Source organism: Chlorella variabilis, assembly GCF_000147415.1.
Source record: "Chlorella variabilis unplaced genomic scaffold CHLNCscaffold_9, whole genome shotgun sequence".
Taxonomy (NCBI): domain Eukaryota; kingdom Viridiplantae; phylum Chlorophyta; class Trebouxiophyceae; order Chlorellales; family Chlorellaceae; genus Chlorella; species Chlorella variabilis.
In genome coordinates, this window is record NW_005435079.1 from 514,540 (window position 1) to 530,217 (window position 15,678).

Here is a 15,678-nt window from a genome sequence, read left to right on the forward strand (position 1 = left end):
TCCTCTAAGAGAGTGTCGCGGCTGCCTGTGCAATGCGGGCGTTCTTTGGGCTGAGCCCTGCTGCGCAGAAGGCGGCAGACGAGGGCTTGGAGGAGAAGGCCTCTCAGCTGTTTGCCGATGCGGAGGCTGCCCTGAACAAGCTTCGGGTGCAGACGGCGCAGGGCGATGATAGTTTTGTGCTTTTGAATAGCGCGCAGCGCTCCATACACGCGTTGGAAGCCCTCGTCCGCAGCGGCGGCATGGCGGCAGACCTGCAGGCGGTGTGGCGCAGGTGGGACACGCCACTGAGCCTGGCCTTGCAGCTGCTGTGTGTGCCACCTGCTCATCGCGCTGCTCCTGTTGTCCTACCGCAGCCAGGTCGAGGAGCTACAATCCGAGCTGCAATTTGCCACGCAGCAACTGCTCAAGACCACACCGTCGCGGTCTGCGGCTCCGCAGCCACCGCCGCCTGCTGCTGCACCTGCACCCACGCCAGCTGTGTTTGGCCCTGGGGCGGACGATGATGACCTCTTCTCTGGCCTCAGCTTGGTGGATGCAGTCCCAATCCCAGCCCCAACCAGTTCTCAGCCTGCACCACCTGTGCCATTGGCCGCTAAACTCGCCGGCAGCACCTCGCCTGCCCCGGCCGCAGCAAGCTCAGCTGAACAGGGCCCCACTGACTCGCCAGCAACTGCAGCGAGTAAGGACGCCTTGGCTAGCGCGGCATCAGGCATGGACGATAGCAACATGTGAGGCACACCACCGATGTCTGCCCTGCTCCCTGCTGTTGTTGCGTTACCGGCCAATAGTGAATCCGGTGACCACATGGGAAAGCATGGGTCTGAACTGCCATCTTGGTGCTCTCCTGGCTTGTTGCAGAGCGGCGTTGGATGAGGTCCTGTTCACCAGTTTGGCGGTGGAGCCTGAGGCAGCTTCGCCAGCTGCAGAGGTGGCAGCACCAGCCATGGCAGCACCAGCGACAGCTGGTGCTGACCTGCCTCGGGCCGGCAGCGCCAGCGACAGCCCCACAGCAGGTGCTGCTGCCGCCCCTGCCGTTGCAGCGGCGGCTGCTGCTGGTATGGTTGCGGACTTGCCGCCCATGGGCCATGCAGTAGGCGACCCGGCCAGAGCAGGGGCAGGAACCCAGGCTGGGCGACGAAAGAAGGTGATCCGCAGCCGAATTGGTTACGCGCGCACCGCATCTCCGGCTGCTGCCCTGGAGGCGCCGCATGCCAGCACCCTCGAAGCCGTACTGGCAAGCGCAGGCACAATGTCGCCAACAGCGCAGGAGACCGCAGCATCGGCGGCAGCAGCTCTGGCACAGCAAGCCTCAGACGCGGGCAGCGCACACAGCAGGGGAAGCGGGTCCTTCAGTCCTGCCCCTGGCGCCGGCCATGGCGGTAGTGGCAGCACGCCCGGCTCGCACAGCGGCCAGCTGCACCAGGGCTCTCGATGGGGCTCGACAGCCGCAGAGTCGGCCGCGGCATCAGTGGGCGAGGCTGGGAGCGACAACGAGGGCGAAGCCCAGGAAGAGCAGCATGCCCGCAGCGGCTGTGTCGACCCGCAGCACCTCACTGCCCTGCAGCAGCATGTGGCCCAGCTGGACATCTGCCTGGATCTGCCTGCCAGAGCCACAGCCATGCAGCCCGACGAGCACCCCTCTGACAGCTGCGACTCGCGCCGCAGCACAGGTGCGTGGCTTGCAACGAATGCACTGCTGGCTGGGCGCAATCGCCTCTGCTGTAGCCTGCATGTGCCGCATGATGCTCTGCCACATGTCCTGCATCCTTGAACCCACCCCGTCGCACTGCCTCACTGCCTGCAGTGGCTGTGCGCGGCCCTCTTGGCAGCAGTGCTGACACAGACAGCGATGAGTCCATCACCTCTCCTGACTTCCGGCCTGTGGAGGAGCTGGAGCTTCCCAGCCCTGGTGCTGCGGCACAGAAGGGCGTGCCACAGGCAGGGAAGGCTGCGCCGGCAGCAGGTGGTGGCAGTTCTGCCGGAGTAGCGCGGCCGGAGCAGCAGGGCACAAAGAAACCGTCTTTCGCGGAGCAGCTGGCAGCGATTACGAGGGAACGGGACGCCATGGCCGCCCACCTGTCGCGGGAGGAGGAGGAGCTGGAGCAGCAGGAGCACACAGCCACGCAGCAGCGGCGACAGGCAGTGGCGGACAGCGCAGCGCTGGCGGCGCGCATCGCCGAGCTGCAAGAGGCGGAGAAGGTGGCGGTGGAGGCAGAGGATTATGAGAAGGCAGCTGTGCTTTCCAATGACCAAGACTCGGCAAAGGCTGCATTGGAAGAATGCCAGTTGGGCCTGCTAGCAGCAGAGGCCATGCAGCGAAGCGCCAGCGAGAAGCGCCTGCTGCTGGTGCGGGAGCAGGCGGCGGCGTGGGAGGCAGCGGCCGCGGCACTGTGCAGCCTGCGGGATGCTCAGCAGCGGCGCAAGGTGGCGACTGAGAAGCACGCTGTGCAGGTGGCTGCGGCGGCGGCATGTGCCGTGGCTGCCGCTCAGGAACGCATCCAGCAGCTGCAGCAGCAATCCCAGGAGCTGCGGCAGAGCATCCAGCAACGGCAGGCGCAGCTGGAGCAGCAGCAGGGAGACCTGGAGCGCCAACTGCAGGAGCAGCGGCAGGAGCGGGCAGCTGCTCACGCGGGGTTGGAGCGCGAGGTCGAAGAGCTGAGGTGGGCCGCCTGCTCTTGCCAAAGCCCTGTGCCATGTTTGTGGTTTCGTTTTGCTGTCGCCGGCGTGACAACAGAACTTGAGAACTATCTGGCCGTCTGTTTGCAGGGCGGCACTTGCGGTCAAAGAGGCGCAGCTGCTGGGCAGCAAGCAGAAGCTGAATGTGGCGGATGCCGCCATTGCTGGCCTGCCGAACAAGTTTGCCGAGGTGGCAGCTGCCATCGATGCCGACCAGCAGGAGCTAACTACTTGCCAAATGGAAGTGGAGGGCGAGGCAGCCAGCCTGGAGCAGGCACAACAGGAGGCGGCCACGGATCAGCAGGCCGCCACGGCTGCCGTCGCGGAGGCATTGCAGCAGTTGGAACAGGCGGCAAGGCTTGCTGCATCGGCCGCTGCCCAGGCAGCAAAGCTGAGGGCACAGGCGGACCTGGCGGGGCGGGCGGCCGAAAAGATGGCAGAGCTGCGGCATGCGGAGGCGGCGGGGCAGCACCAGGTGGCGCAGGCAGAGGCTGCTGCGGCAGATGTGCACCGGCGCATGCGGGAGCTGGCAGGGCAGCGGGCCAAGCTGCAGCATGAGCTTGGGATGGTGGAGGGTGCCGCAGCGGCTGCCAGGTGTGCAGATTAGGTTGGACAGGCGCAACAAGTACATGGCTGTCAAGTGTTGTTAGGGACTTGTTCGGCTGCACTGCGCTGGGCACCACGTTAGATCGGTAGGGAGCTAGAGAGGTCTCCGCTCACAGAACTGACGGTAAAATGCTGCTTGTCCGCCGCCCTACAGGGCCCGGGTGCCAGAGCTTGAGGCTACCAAGAAGGTGGCAGCTGCGGCACGCGACTTCAAGGCTGCTGCCGAGGCAGCGGCAGAGGCCAAGACGGCGGCAGCCGAGGCGGCGGCCGCTGACGAGCGCGCTAAGACAGTCAAGGAGCAGGCAGCATCGGCTGCTGCTGAGGAGCAGCAGCTGCAGCATCAGGCGGCAGAGGCAGAGGCGGCTGTGGCAGCCGCATCCACGGCTGCAGCAAAGGCGCGGTGGCGCGGCCTGCTGGGCGCGCATGCGTAGCTTCAGAAGCAGCTGGCCCGGGCAGGCGATGAAGGCAGCGATGCCGGTGAGGCTTCAGGGACCATGCCCCTGGCCCGACCTGCGTGTTACAGCTCCATGTGACCCTCTGAACCATGTCGGCTCATGCTGTTTCCACTGCTGCTGCAGGCGGCCTGCGCTCTGAGCTGGAGAGCCTGACTGCAGAGGCGGCTGTCCTAGCATCTGCTCACGGTTTTACGGCTGAGGAGGCAGCAGACGTGGCCGCTGCTGTGGCAGAGTTGGAGGTAGCATCAATGACAGCTCCTGCACCAGCTGCAGCTGACCGCATGGGGGATAATCGGGCAGCAGCAGCCCCGGAAGTGGGGTTAATAGCAGGCGAAGCGGCTATGCCTGTTCCTTCGTCGGCAGCGGCTAAAGGGGCAGAAGAGGAGCCTGAGGCTTTCACAGCAGCAGGGGGCCTGTCCTCAGTAGATACTGAAGAGCTGTTGGAGGAAGCGGTTGAGGCCCCCGAACAGGATGATGCTGACCAGCACATGCTACTGCCACTGGCAGCGGCAGAGGAAAGCGGTGGCAGCATGGCAGATGCAGCCAAGCACATCGAGAAGGAGGCCGATGCTGCGGAGACTGCTGCCCTGGACGAACTGGTTGGCGGCCTCAGCCTCTCGAACTGATTGCCAGCCAGGTGGGACATTGCCCCTTGCTTAGCCGTGGGCCTGAGTAGGCACTCCTATTCACATGCTACTGCAATCTGTCAACTCAATCAAGCAACAGTCGAGCACAGGATAAGATGCAGGTGATCCACGGTTCAACTTGAAAGCATGTAGCAAATGAAATTGAACAATCACGCTGGCGCTCGAGCTCTTGCTGCCCTCCCCCCATTTCAAATGTGGGCCACGGTGGGCAGCGAGTCGCGCCACGCCTTCCAGCTGCTGTAGTCCCCAGGAAGGAAGTCTCCAGCAGAGCACTGGACCGGCTTGGCATCCCACAGCCCTGCAGGCAGTGCGAGATCGGATAGGTTGGCCAGCTGCACATGGCACCAGACTAGGGTTCGCTGACACCAGCACGCTATCCCGCGGCCTGGCAACCATGACTCAAAGCACAAGCAATCGCACCCACCCGACATCTCCTGCTCGTACAGCCCCCTGAACAGCTGTGGCGCATCCACGTCCAGGTGCTTCAGGGCGGTGGTGGAGGGGCAGGCACGCCAGGCAGCCCTGAAGCCGGGGTGGTCCTGCGGCTCTGCCACCACATCCATCAGCAGCAGCGCCATCAGCACATCCTCCCACGCCATGGGCCTGCACAGCGCGGCCACGCGGTGACCACAGCAAGCAGCAGGCGGCTGGCATCAGCTACAGGCAGACTGGGGGGGCACCCAGCCATGGCCAAGTTCTTGCCAGCCCTGAGGCCAGGCCAGGCTCACCGGAACCAAGGAGGCGCCACCTCGGGGCGGCTGCGGAACAGGTTGGCCTTGCGCACGGCGTGATCCACCAGATCCCTCGACAGAACATACCTGAGGAGCAACAGGCAGGGTGGGCCAGGCTAGGAAATGGGCCAGGAAAGGAGGCCGGCTATATGCGCACAATCAATTCCATGTGCACGCGCGGTGTTCCATGGCAGGCAAACTGGGTGGGCAGCTCACCCCCATCCTGCCAGGTACTTGACGGCAAAGGGGACTGCTGAGTCGGGCAGCTCCTCATCTGACATGTGCCACCTGCGGCCAGGAGCAGGTGGGGTGGTGGGGGCGGCACAGGCTCAACAACGTAGCGGCCGGTCCTTGGCAGTGATGCAGGTTGCCCCGTGATGCAGGGAACTGCCTCCATGCCTGTCCAGCTCACTTGCTGTTGGGGTCGCGAATCGGGAAGAATCCACCCCTGTTCTCCAGGCATCCCAGGTACACGCCATGCATGCGCGGCGTCGGCTCCACAACCAGTCCCGCCGGTGCAGCCAGCGAGGCAGCCGCATGCTGCTGCTGCTGCTCCTGCTGCACACCATCAGTGCTGCCTGCTGGTCTGCCTGCCCTTGCCGGCTTGTCGGCCTGCAGCTGCTCCTGGTGCTGCCTAGCGGCGGCCACTGCATCTTTGGCCAGCTGCTCGAGCGAGATGGGGCGGCCCTCGGCATCGTCCAAGTACTTGCGGCCTGCATGTCAGGGGGGAGTGGCCGCTGCACCCACAGCTCAAACGCCGCAGGGGTTGCCCGCGCATTTTGCATGCATGCAAGCACGCACACTGTGGCCAGGATCAGGCGCGGCAGTCGTCCTAACCTCACCTGCCGCAGAGCCAGCGCTGGCCACCAGGCGGGTGGCATTGTAGAGACTGATGCCATCGGAATGAAGAGGACTGCCATCGCGCGCCATCTGCTCTCGCAGCGCTCTGTTCAGGGCAGGCAGGCGCCGCGGGCCGTGCGCGCCAGGTGCTGCCGTTGCAGAGGCATGCTGCTCTGGCGCATCGTCCACCAGCGCCTCCATAACATTTCCAATCCGAATGTAGCAGTCGTCATCCGTCTTCAGCACGTGCGTGTAGACTGCATGTGCAGATGGGTTGAAAGCAGCAGCTGGTGCGTTCAATGAGGCATCCTAACACGACCAAGAAGCAAAGGCGGAGTGTGCAGGCGGTTCACCAACCTGCCGGGTGGGCCAAAGCATAGCGCATCAGGCGCAGCGTCTTGTTGGGCAGGTTGAGGTAGGTGTCGGGCCCGCGCAGCACCACGATGTCGTTGCTGTGCGCCAAATCCTCCTGCACAAGACACGTGCACATCCAGCAGCTTCTCAAGCCTCTGTTATCTCCAGGCAGGACTGCTCAGCCAGCGCGCTCTGTGCCGACCTGCAGCTGTGGCAGCCACTCCGCTGCCAGCTCTGCACTGGCGGGCTGGGCCAGGAAGAAGCGGAGGTCGATGTTCGGGTAGTGCTGCGCGGAAGGCACAGACAGGATGGCAGGGGCAGTGAGGGGCACCAGCTGTGAAGCTGCCAAATCAGCCCATGCCAGCTAGCCTGCAATGGGCCGCTACTGTCACTGATGCGGGGCTCACCTGGCGAATCGTTTGGGCCCAGGTGTCCCGGATAGCGGCCCGCCGCACAGTCGCCGCCTTGGAACAGCATGCGCTGGCGATCGCAACCAGCATGCGCACCCCAGATCTGCTGAGCCCGCCAGCGGCGACATCTCTCTGAGCAGGGACGGCCCGCACCGCCTGCGCCAGCTGCTGCTGCAGCATTTGCCGCCCCTGGGCGCGCTGAAACAGAGCTGCTGTTGCAGCCTGGTAGCTCTCCTCAGTCGCTTCACCTCTCGCGGCCGCCACTGACGCTTGTGGCTTGGCCGTCGCTTCCTCCTTCTCCCGCTTTGCCCGCTGGGAAGCCTCCTCTGCCTGCTGGAGCTCGCTCTGAATCTGGTTTGCCAAGTCAGCAGAGGTCTGGCCACGGGTCGGGCCGCCAGCCAGGGCTGCGATAGAGGCCGGCACCCCGCCGCCGGTTGCGGCGACGCTTGGGCTGCCATCACTGGTAGCTTGCTGCTGCTGCTGGCGCTGGCGTAGCACCTGCTCCAGCGTGGGCCGCCCCCCAAAGGCAACCAGCTCTGGTGGGCTGAGCTCGCGCAGCGGCACCGCCTCAATCAGCGGCGCCTCCTCTGGCCACTCGGCATGGCTGCCATCCAGTGCCTGGCTGAGAGGCACGAAGAGGCCGGGGGCTGTGAACTCCACCAGCACGTCACCAGAGCCCCTGCCCGTGCCCAGCACACCTGCCAGGGCCCCAGGCAAGCCGCTGCCATGGCTGCCTACTGGGCCGCTGAGGGGCACTCCAAGGTGTTTTGCCTGTGGCAGCCGTGACGCGGCCTGGCTCTCGCCCCCTGGGAAGCCCGTCGGCAAGTGTGGGCCTGCCGCCCGCTGCGCCATGCAGACCAGCAGCACCAGGAGGGCAGTGGCCGCCGCTGCTGCCAGGCGCATCCGGCGACCGCGGAGGCCAAGCAGCGCTATCCTGGCGCGCGCCGCCATCGCAGCTGTTGGAGAGTGCCGCTGGTGCAGCTTTTTGGCTGTGGGCGAGCTCAGCGCCTCTGCAGCCAACATTGGGCAAGCAGAGGTAAATTGGGGGTGGGATGCGAAAACGCCTGCTGGTTGCCTCCAAGCTCGAGGCCTGCAAGCCACCAACCTGGGTCATCGTCGTCGTCCCAGCGGTGCTGCGGCATGTCCAAGGCCTGGGCTGCTGGCGCTCCCTGCTGTGCGGCGGGTCCAGCGGGGGCTAGCTCGCGCACAACCACCCTGCCGCAGGCAGCCCGCGGCTCGCCTGCACCCACTGTGCGCCGCATTTTTTTGCAGCTGCTGAAGCTCCCTGGTGCAGCCACCCAGGGCTGCTGCAGAGCCGTGCTCCCAGAAGTGCAGAATGACCCCGGCACGCTGCTACAGTGTATGGGGCGCTGCTGAATTAGATGAGGCCTTGGTGTGGGTAAAACAAGAGTGGCGAGGGAGACCTCCTGTGCCTCTTGGACTGTGCAAACGCACCGCCGCTCGCTGGCACTCTGCGCAAGGACATTCAGGTGATGCTCTGTGATCGCGCTGGGGATTTCTGGGCCAGGAAGAGGGCTCTCGTGCTGCGTGCGATGCTCGGCTGGCAAAAGTCGGTAAACCAGCGGTGTTGCCCCAAACCTCTCTACGGACCACTGCTACATATTCCATCGCTGCCACTCATACTTCCCGCCTGGCAGCGGTAGTTGGCCACACCCTGTCAGTTGGCATGTGCTAATCTCGGAGTAGCGCCGCGCGGAGTAGAATGAAGCCCATTGTGGGCGCTGCGGCATGCGCCATGCTTGGCGTGTGCCAGGTGGGCTCTGCAACCTACCTCAGCTCCCTGGCTTGCCGCACCGCCTTGCCACATGTGCCACGACACCCCCTGCCTGCCCTGAGCACCATACCCACCCCTGTAACATGAGTAGTAGGCCTGCTCCGCCGCCCTGAGCCGCCGCAGATTGCGCTGGCCTGCGCCGTCAGCGCTGTGCTGGGGAGATACCTTTACGGCTCCTTCCCCATTCCCAACTCCGATTACACAGCTCAGTGTGGGCTGGGCATGACGTCAACCTCGGTTTGCACCGCCGCGTTTGTGTCGACGGCATTCACCTTGTGCTTGTGTCTGATCATCATCGGCATGCAGGTGAGCGGGCATGCGGCCGCCTCGTCATTTTGCCGTGAAAGACATTCTTTTTGAATTGTTTTCCGCCTCGTTGCAGTGCGCTGCCGCGGATGGGCAGACCAGGTACGGGTTCGCTGGCCCCCTGCTCTCCCTCCTGGGCTTCGTCTGGTGGGCGGCCTATGGCGCCGCGGCCACCTCCGCTGCCAACACCGGCAACCAGCTGGACCCTTCGCTCACCAGCTACCGCACAGGTGAGGCGGGGCAGGGGCTTCTGGTGGCCCCTTGGTCGTCCTGGTATCCAGGTCTGGATGTTGTGGCCTTTCGACTTCAACCAAGCCTGGTTGCGAATTGGTGGCTCTGAAGCAAGCAGCAGCCACCGCCTATCGCGCCCTGTGTGCCTGTGGATGCAGCTGTGGTGGCCATCAGCTGGTGCACTATGGGCCTGTTCATCCCGTCCTTCCTGGTCAGCGCCATGACGGTGTCGGCAGCGGCCCGTGCCAGCGCCAAGCTCACTGAGTCGCTCAACGGCAGCAGCCGCCGCTTTAGCCAGCCCGCCAGCCCGCCCGTCAGCCCCTGCAAGTCGAACAAGTCGTTTGGCAGTGCGTACGGTGAGTGCCTGCTCGACTCATGTTCGGCCCCACGCGATCAAGGAGGCCGTGAGCTGCGTGGGCGCGTGGCTGCTCTTTTGCCAGGGTTGTTCCTCAGCATGGGGCTGCCACACACATGTCGGCAGTTGATGCTTGCTGCCCTCTGCCCTCCCATCCCCACCCCTACCGCACCCGGATTGTAGAGCCATTCAAGGAGTCTGACAGCCCCAAGAAGTGGGTGCAGCCACACAACGCGCACAGCAAATCCTTTGCAGTGACCTCTGACGGCCTGCGCACGCTGCTCGTCGTGGCGGGGCAGCCGGTGCCGCTGAGCCCCAGCCCCAGCCTGACCCACAGCCCCTCTGTCAGCCCCACCCGCAGCCCGACGGCACGCAGCCCCGTGCACCACAGCCTCACCCCCGGCAACTCGTTCACCAACATCCTGCTGCCGCAGCACTCCCAGGACCTGAGCGGCCACCATTGAGCGTGGTGATGGCAGCTGAGCCTCCCGGACTCCTGCTGGGAACCAATGGGGGACATTTTTCAGTGGCATGTTCCCATTTGGGACTGTCGCCGTGTGTGCGCGCTGCTGTTGCCATGTTCCTGTCTCTGCTAGCCTACAGAACGCTGCTGTTGTTGACCCCCTTTCCAGGCGCAATGTAAACGCTGGATCGAGCGTAAGACATTCTTTAATTGTTTTGATTTGCTCAGGCAAAGGGGGGGGTGGGGCGGTGGCTTGCGGCGGGGCGGCTGAGCTGGCGTCCGCCATCAACGGCACAACTACCGACATGCCTACAAACCCGCCCAAACGCCAACTGTGCACAAGCGGTTCGCCTTCTCCGAAAGCTGCCCGCCTGTTTTGCGGCTCCTCTCCAAATTCTCTCCGGGCGGGCGAGAAGGCCGCATGAGCTGGGGGGGGATAGCAGGACTGTGCCGAAAGCAGCCATAGCAGGACTGTGCCGAAAGCGGCCATGGCGCTGGACGAGGGGGATGACGAGCGGCTGGCGGCGGTCGCCGCCGACGCGGGGCGAGAGGTCCCGATTGAGCATGTAACTATCAATGCAGCTGCTCTGTTTGCAGCTTTTGTGGGCCTGGGTCAAACTGGGGATTTTATCCTGACTTGCAGCTCAAGCCGGTGCCTGCACGTACGCTTAAAGTGAACGGGCGTCAGTTTCGACACTACTCCTCCCTCGCCAGAACTTGCAAGCGGCGATCCATCTGCTGCATGCCCGTGGCCAGCCCCCTCAGCCTTGGGGTGGCATGCTGGTGAGCACACCGCCCTCTCGCCTCCTGCTCTTCTTGGGCTGCCACAACGGCTGTGCGATCAGAGCCTGCATGCTGGTCACACGCCTGCCATCATGCCTGTGCAGGTCCATATTCAGCAACCTGGTGGACATGACCTACACAGGTGGGTGGCGTCCATCGCCTGTGAACTCAACTGCTCCTGCTCTTGCAACTGCTCCTGTGTGGTCACGGCCGCACCCCGCCATCCTCGCACCGACCGGCCCCCTGTTCCCCGCCGCTGCTCTTTGTGCAGCCTTCATCGTGGCCCTTTCTGTTGGATTCAACCACTCTGCTGGGGAACAACACAGCTGGCTGAGCGGCTGCGACTGGTTTGGCAGTGCAGTGTACATATTAGACATCGTCGTCAACTTCAACACTGGGATTGTAGTTACCTGGGGCTCGCGCGCGGTGGTGGTGCGTGGTGAGATTTGTTGTTTTGTTAGCAAATTACCACAATTGCTTTGACATTGCGTGTGCATTGCATCTAACATGCGACCTGCAAGAATTCCCAAAGCCATCACTGCTTGCATCACTGCTTGCAGATGCTCGCACCTGCGCCTGGTATTACATACGCCACGGCACATTTGTGGTTGATTTCGTAGCGACCATCCCTTTCGTCGTACAGGTTGCAGTAGCGTGCACAGGATATTCGGGCCACCTCCTGCGAATCGTTTATACCCTACGCCTGCTGCGCCTGCTGCGGGTCGCCCGTCTGCTGGTCGATCTATCTCCAGGAAGCATAGGGGGGCCGATGCGGGTGGGTGCAATCCAGCGTTCCATGGGTGTGCTTGCCCTGCCATGCACGACTGACCGTCTGCACCATCACTGCCCTTTCCTGCACCTCTCCCTGCAGCCCATCGTCTCACTGTTGTCACCCCGGATGGTGCTGCTCTTCACTTCATTCTTCTCGCTCGCCGTGCTTGTCAATCTGCTGGGCTGCCTGTGGTGGAACATGGCGCTGGACGAAGGTCGGTCAAGAGCAGGCTTGCATGCTGACGCTGTGGTGTCGCAACAAGCCGAGTTCAGTTCCACAGAAGTGCTCGCTAGGAGTGTCAAAATGTGGTGGTTTGTTTTAAATCATGTGCAGGGCTGGAGAATTCGTGGGCGGCATTCGTCCGTGAGTGGGGCTGCCTGCTGGCCCACAAGCTGCTCTGGTCATGCCCGGCATGCATGCTCATGTGCCACCTGCCTGCGGGCATGTGCCACCTGCCTGCTGCGCCGCAGAGAACAAGGATTACGATTTGCTGGCTGCATCAGACCCCAATCGTTGGACAGTGTCGTGCTATTTTGCGCTGACAACGCTCGTGACTATAGGTGAGTGACTGTTGGTTGTTTGTTAGGAACAGCCGAAAGGACTGTTTGGCCAAGCACAGCTGTCTCGCCTCACTTTTGAACCCTCCAGGATATGGGGATGTGGTTGCCGTAACTTTTCGCGAAGTTCGCCTGGTGCTTCTCTTTGAGGTTGTAGGAGGTGAGTGGCTGCCAATTTGTTGCGAGCAGATCAACATCCTTAGTTGTTGTCTACATTTGTATGTAATGAGTCTCTGCCAGAGACACACTTGCTGAAACTTGCTGTCAGTTCCTCACCATGGTCTGTCCTGTCTTTGCAGTTGCGTTCTTTGGATACCTCTTGAACAGCGTGGCCAACGTACTGGCAGTATCAGGGCCAGGCGCCAAGCGGACCGAGGCGATCAAGGAAAAGCTGCAGGCAAGCACGATGCAATGCGCCTCGATGCTGAGATGGAGTAGGGCTCCGCGGGCGCTGAGGAATGATACCACACTTTATTGTTGCAGGAGGTTGAGGAGAACATGGTAGACCTGGGCCTGCCCAATTGGCTCAAGCGCAAGATCCGGGGCTACTATGCTTTTCGGTGGCATCCAGAAGCGAGTGAGTGGGGTGGCATTGCTTGCAGCAGCTGGCTGCCGGCGTTGGGTAGTATTCACATGCTGCAATGTGTGTTCCTTGCAGACCACGAGGCGCGCTGTGCATTTTATCAGGATCTCCCTGCCAAGCTCGCCACACGTCTTGTGCAGCAGCGGCAGGAAGCCGCCCTTGCTGACCTTCACTTTTTTCCGCCCGACCTCAGGCCCAAGCAGAGCAGGGCGGCGGCGCACATACTGGCGACCGCCTCGGCGCCTGTCCTGCTCTTCTCTGGGCAGCAGCTGCAGGATGCGGCAACGATAAGGCGGCAGGGGCAGGCTGCGGAGGAGGAGGGAGGTCCCTGCTTTTTCATTCTGGAAGAAGGTGGGCTGCTATCCACACCTGGATGATCTGGTCGCGTGTGCCTGCCAGCCACTGTGTCAACTATGTACTACTAGTTCTGGTAAAGGCCATAATATGTGCCGCCGCCCGCAGGAGAGATGCGGGTGGTGCACAAGGGCGACGAGACTCGGGTGCGGCGGCACGCTGTCGGCAGCAGAATTAATTTTAGCGGACCGGCAGTCATTGGGATTGCAGCGCTGTTCAGCCCTGCAGCCTGCCAGCACCAGGATGACAGGCGGCTGGCAGCCGTAGCACCCCAACAGGCATCAGATGATGATGGTGACAGCAGCAGCAGCAGCAGCAGCGGTGGCAGTTCGCACGCTGGCCCGATTGAGGATCCGATTGACGACGATGCGTCGGCATGGCAGCAGCATGCGCTGGCGCTCACCGAATGCCACCTCTGGCGCATCAACTGCCGACAGCTGTATGCCGCACTCCGGCAAAGCCAACCGGCGGTGCTGCTTCACTTGGTGCGACGGCTGCTGGGCACGCTGGGTGTCAGGGCTGGGGGAGGTGGCGGCGGCACGTCCACTGGTGCCACCCTGGCACCCAACAGTACAGGTGGCAAGGAAGCAGCGGACTCATCTGCGCAGCACCAGCAGTTTCACTTGCAGCACAGCATGGTCGACCGCCTGCGCCGGATTGCGACCGAGCTGGAGGCTGCGTCGGAGCAGCAGCAGCGCAAGGATCAGCAGCCGGTGCCCCATAATGGAGGCACTGCTGGTAGGGTGTCGCTGGCCACGTCGCTGACCACCTCCTACAGCCTGTCTCGGAGCAGCTGGCGCACCGACCCCAGCGTGGAGCTGGCATCGGTGGCGGTGGGCGAACCAGGCGTCTGGGGCTCCGCAGAGGCCGCCGACAACGTATGGCATACCGACTGACTGCTACTGACCCTGCACATGTGCTTGGTCTTGGCTACAATGTGTAAGCCGCGTGCAAGCACAGCGGTGCGGCGCTTTGCCCCTGAACAGGTACCGCCCGGCAAGGTTGCTCAGCACAGCATTTTGGCCCTAACAAGCCCTGTGTTTCTATGTCGACGTCTTGCCAACATTGCGCTGGGTTGTGCTCAGTGGACAGCGATGGGTCCCAAACCCTGCCTTGATTGCGCGCTGGGTGTTCAGCGTTGAAAGGTACCCTCCGACGACAAGACAACATGGCTCGCGCGACAAAACAACAGGAGGATGGCGGGGGGTACAACCGCTCAGCCCCACTCCTTGTAGTTGTCACCCTGATGCTCGTTGTTGGACTGGTGTCATTCAGCAAGTGAGAGCGACGATGGACCGCGCTGTCTCCCGCCGTCGCCGCCACCGCCTCTGTCGCCGCCACCGCCACCGCCTACAGCCCAGAGCGCCTTCATTATGGCGCTGCTGCCCTTCCCCTGGCTGCAGGCCCAATGTCACCATGCAGCAGGCGATCAGCTCTGCACGCTTGAGTGGAATGATTGCCAGCACAGTTGGCAGTTTTGCAGCTGAGACCGAGCCCTGGGTTGGCGAGCTTGCCAGGCCTGGTGGGTGTTGCAGATCAGCCGTGCATGCTCCTCCTGCATTGTTGCTGTTTGTACATCAAGCCATTGCTGCATGCATGTGTGGGTTTGGCCACGGCAGCTCTTGGTCACCACCCTGTGCCTCCATGCTCTGCAGGCGTGGGCACGCCCTGGCCAGGCACCCCCATGGAGCTCCCCACCAAGGAGACATTCGATAGGCTGCAGGTGTGCGGGTGGGGGCATGCAGTGCCGCAGGCAGCAGCTGCTCGCTGATCAGCTATTCGTGAGTTTATACCCCTCGTTGCACGCTGTTGCACGCTGCAGGTGCACCGGTCGTATGCAAATGCCCTCGTTCCCGCTTCTGAATGCTTACCCTGTAACCTGCATGGACTTGGCTGCAGGCCAATCCATCGCTGTCCCAGAAGGACGCAGCATTGGCCGAGTTTGAGGCGGCGCCCTGGCTGCTGCCACCGCGCACCAAGGCGCTCAGTTATGCGGGGGTGCATGAGCTGGACAAGCTGCTGCAGCTGCGCTCCACGCCTCAAGGCAAATACAACAAGACCATCACGTTGATGACCTACACTCTCCCATTTACTGTCTTGATGCAGAACACAAGTGAGTGTGGGGCTGCCTGAAGTGCTGGGTCTGCCCTGTAGCACGTCTGCTTCGATGCCGGGGGGGAGAGCACCACCTCCATGGCCCCTGCACATGTCTGCTGGCTGCGCAGGATACTTGATTGTTCTGGAGTTGCAGGCAGTGCAACACATTTGCACACACTCGGCTGCAGCCGCTTTGCACACTGGTGTCCCATGCATGCGAAGCCTCCTGAACTTCCCGACCCCCTGCAGTCTACACCATGGTCAAGTTTGGCGGCGTGCGCAACTACATTGTTGGCACCTGGACCAAGCGCGACCTGGAGGCGTGCGCCGACCTGAACCTGCCCTGCGCTGATGTCAGTGCCTTCCTGCCGGAGCCTTTGGAGGCTCCTGAAGGCGACGTCCCGGCCCGATTTGGCACCCACGACTATCTGGTGCGCCTGCAGCTGCTGAGCGAGAAGCTGGTGCACGCACATGCGGCTTGATCAGCTGGTTGCTGTGCACTGTCCAGCCCAGCTTATGTGGGCCTGGGTGCACACCAACGCTGCGCTGCAGGTCATCTGCTGGCTGCGGTCGGCCATCATCCACCACCTCCTGAAGGAGGGATATGTAGTGTACAACACAGGTGCGTGCGTGAAACGCAGGGGGGGGGGGGGGGGGGGGGGG

At 63.0% G+C, this 15,678-nt stretch overlaps 4 protein-coding genes across 4 annotated transcripts in view; 3 read left to right on the forward strand and 1 right to left on the reverse strand.

Moving 5' to 3' along the window:
• Positions 1–32: 32 nt before the first annotated feature.
• Positions 33–4,461, forward strand: CHLNCDRAFT_57732 (expressed protein). The gene is made up of 7 exons (XM_005847860.1): positions 33–271; positions 354–528; positions 632–728; positions 859–1,670; positions 1,805–2,660; positions 2,767–3,251; positions 3,861–4,461. Exons 3-7 carry the CDS (start codon positions 712–714, stop codon positions 4,361–4,363), a joined length of 2,673 nt encoding a protein of 890 aa, XP_005847922.1. The 5' UTR covers positions 33–271; positions 354–528; positions 632–711; the 3' UTR covers positions 4,364–4,461.
• A 111-nt stretch (positions 4,462–4,572) lies between these two features.
• CHLNCDRAFT_145336 (hypothetical protein) lies at positions 4,573–7,861 on the reverse strand (the record flags this gene model as incomplete). The annotated part of the gene is made up of 10 exons (XM_005848020.1): positions 4,573–4,682; positions 4,809–4,987; positions 5,113–5,202; positions 5,332–5,403; positions 5,528–5,828; positions 5,958–6,212; positions 6,313–6,424; positions 6,512–6,595; positions 6,873–7,729; positions 7,825–7,861. 10 exons carry the CDS (start codon positions 7,859–7,861, stop codon positions 4,573–4,575), a joined length of 2,097 nt encoding a protein of 698 aa, XP_005848082.1.
• Positions 7,862–10,357: 2,496 nt separating this feature from the next.
• Positions 10,358–13,814, forward strand: CHLNCDRAFT_145338 (hypothetical protein; the record flags this gene model as incomplete). The annotated part of the gene is made up of 10 exons (XM_005847861.1): positions 10,358–10,458; positions 10,757–10,794; positions 10,924–11,091; positions 11,213–11,289; positions 11,524–11,638; positions 11,895–11,984; positions 12,281–12,318; positions 12,465–12,541; positions 12,758–12,915; positions 13,027–13,814. The coding sequence occupies 10 exons, from the start codon at positions 10,358–10,360 to the stop codon at positions 13,812–13,814; spliced, it is 1,650 nt and encodes a 549-aa protein (XP_005847923.1).
• A 272-nt stretch (positions 13,815–14,086) lies between these two features.
• Positions 14,087–15,678, forward strand: part of CHLNCDRAFT_145339 (hypothetical protein) — a gene marked incomplete at both ends in the record, with an annotated part of 2,868 nt that continues 1,276 nt past the window's right edge. Inside the window, 6 exons of the mRNA XM_005847862.1 lie at positions 14,087–14,196; positions 14,322–14,440; positions 14,574–14,641; positions 14,818–15,031; positions 15,265–15,476; positions 15,568–15,637. Of these exons, the coding sequence (XP_005847924.1) occupies positions 14,087–14,196; positions 14,322–14,440; positions 14,574–14,641; positions 14,818–15,031; positions 15,265–15,476; positions 15,568–15,637 (793 nt within the window). The remainder of the gene's footprint in view (positions 14,197–14,321; positions 14,441–14,573; positions 14,642–14,817; positions 15,032–15,264; positions 15,477–15,567; positions 15,638–15,678) is intronic.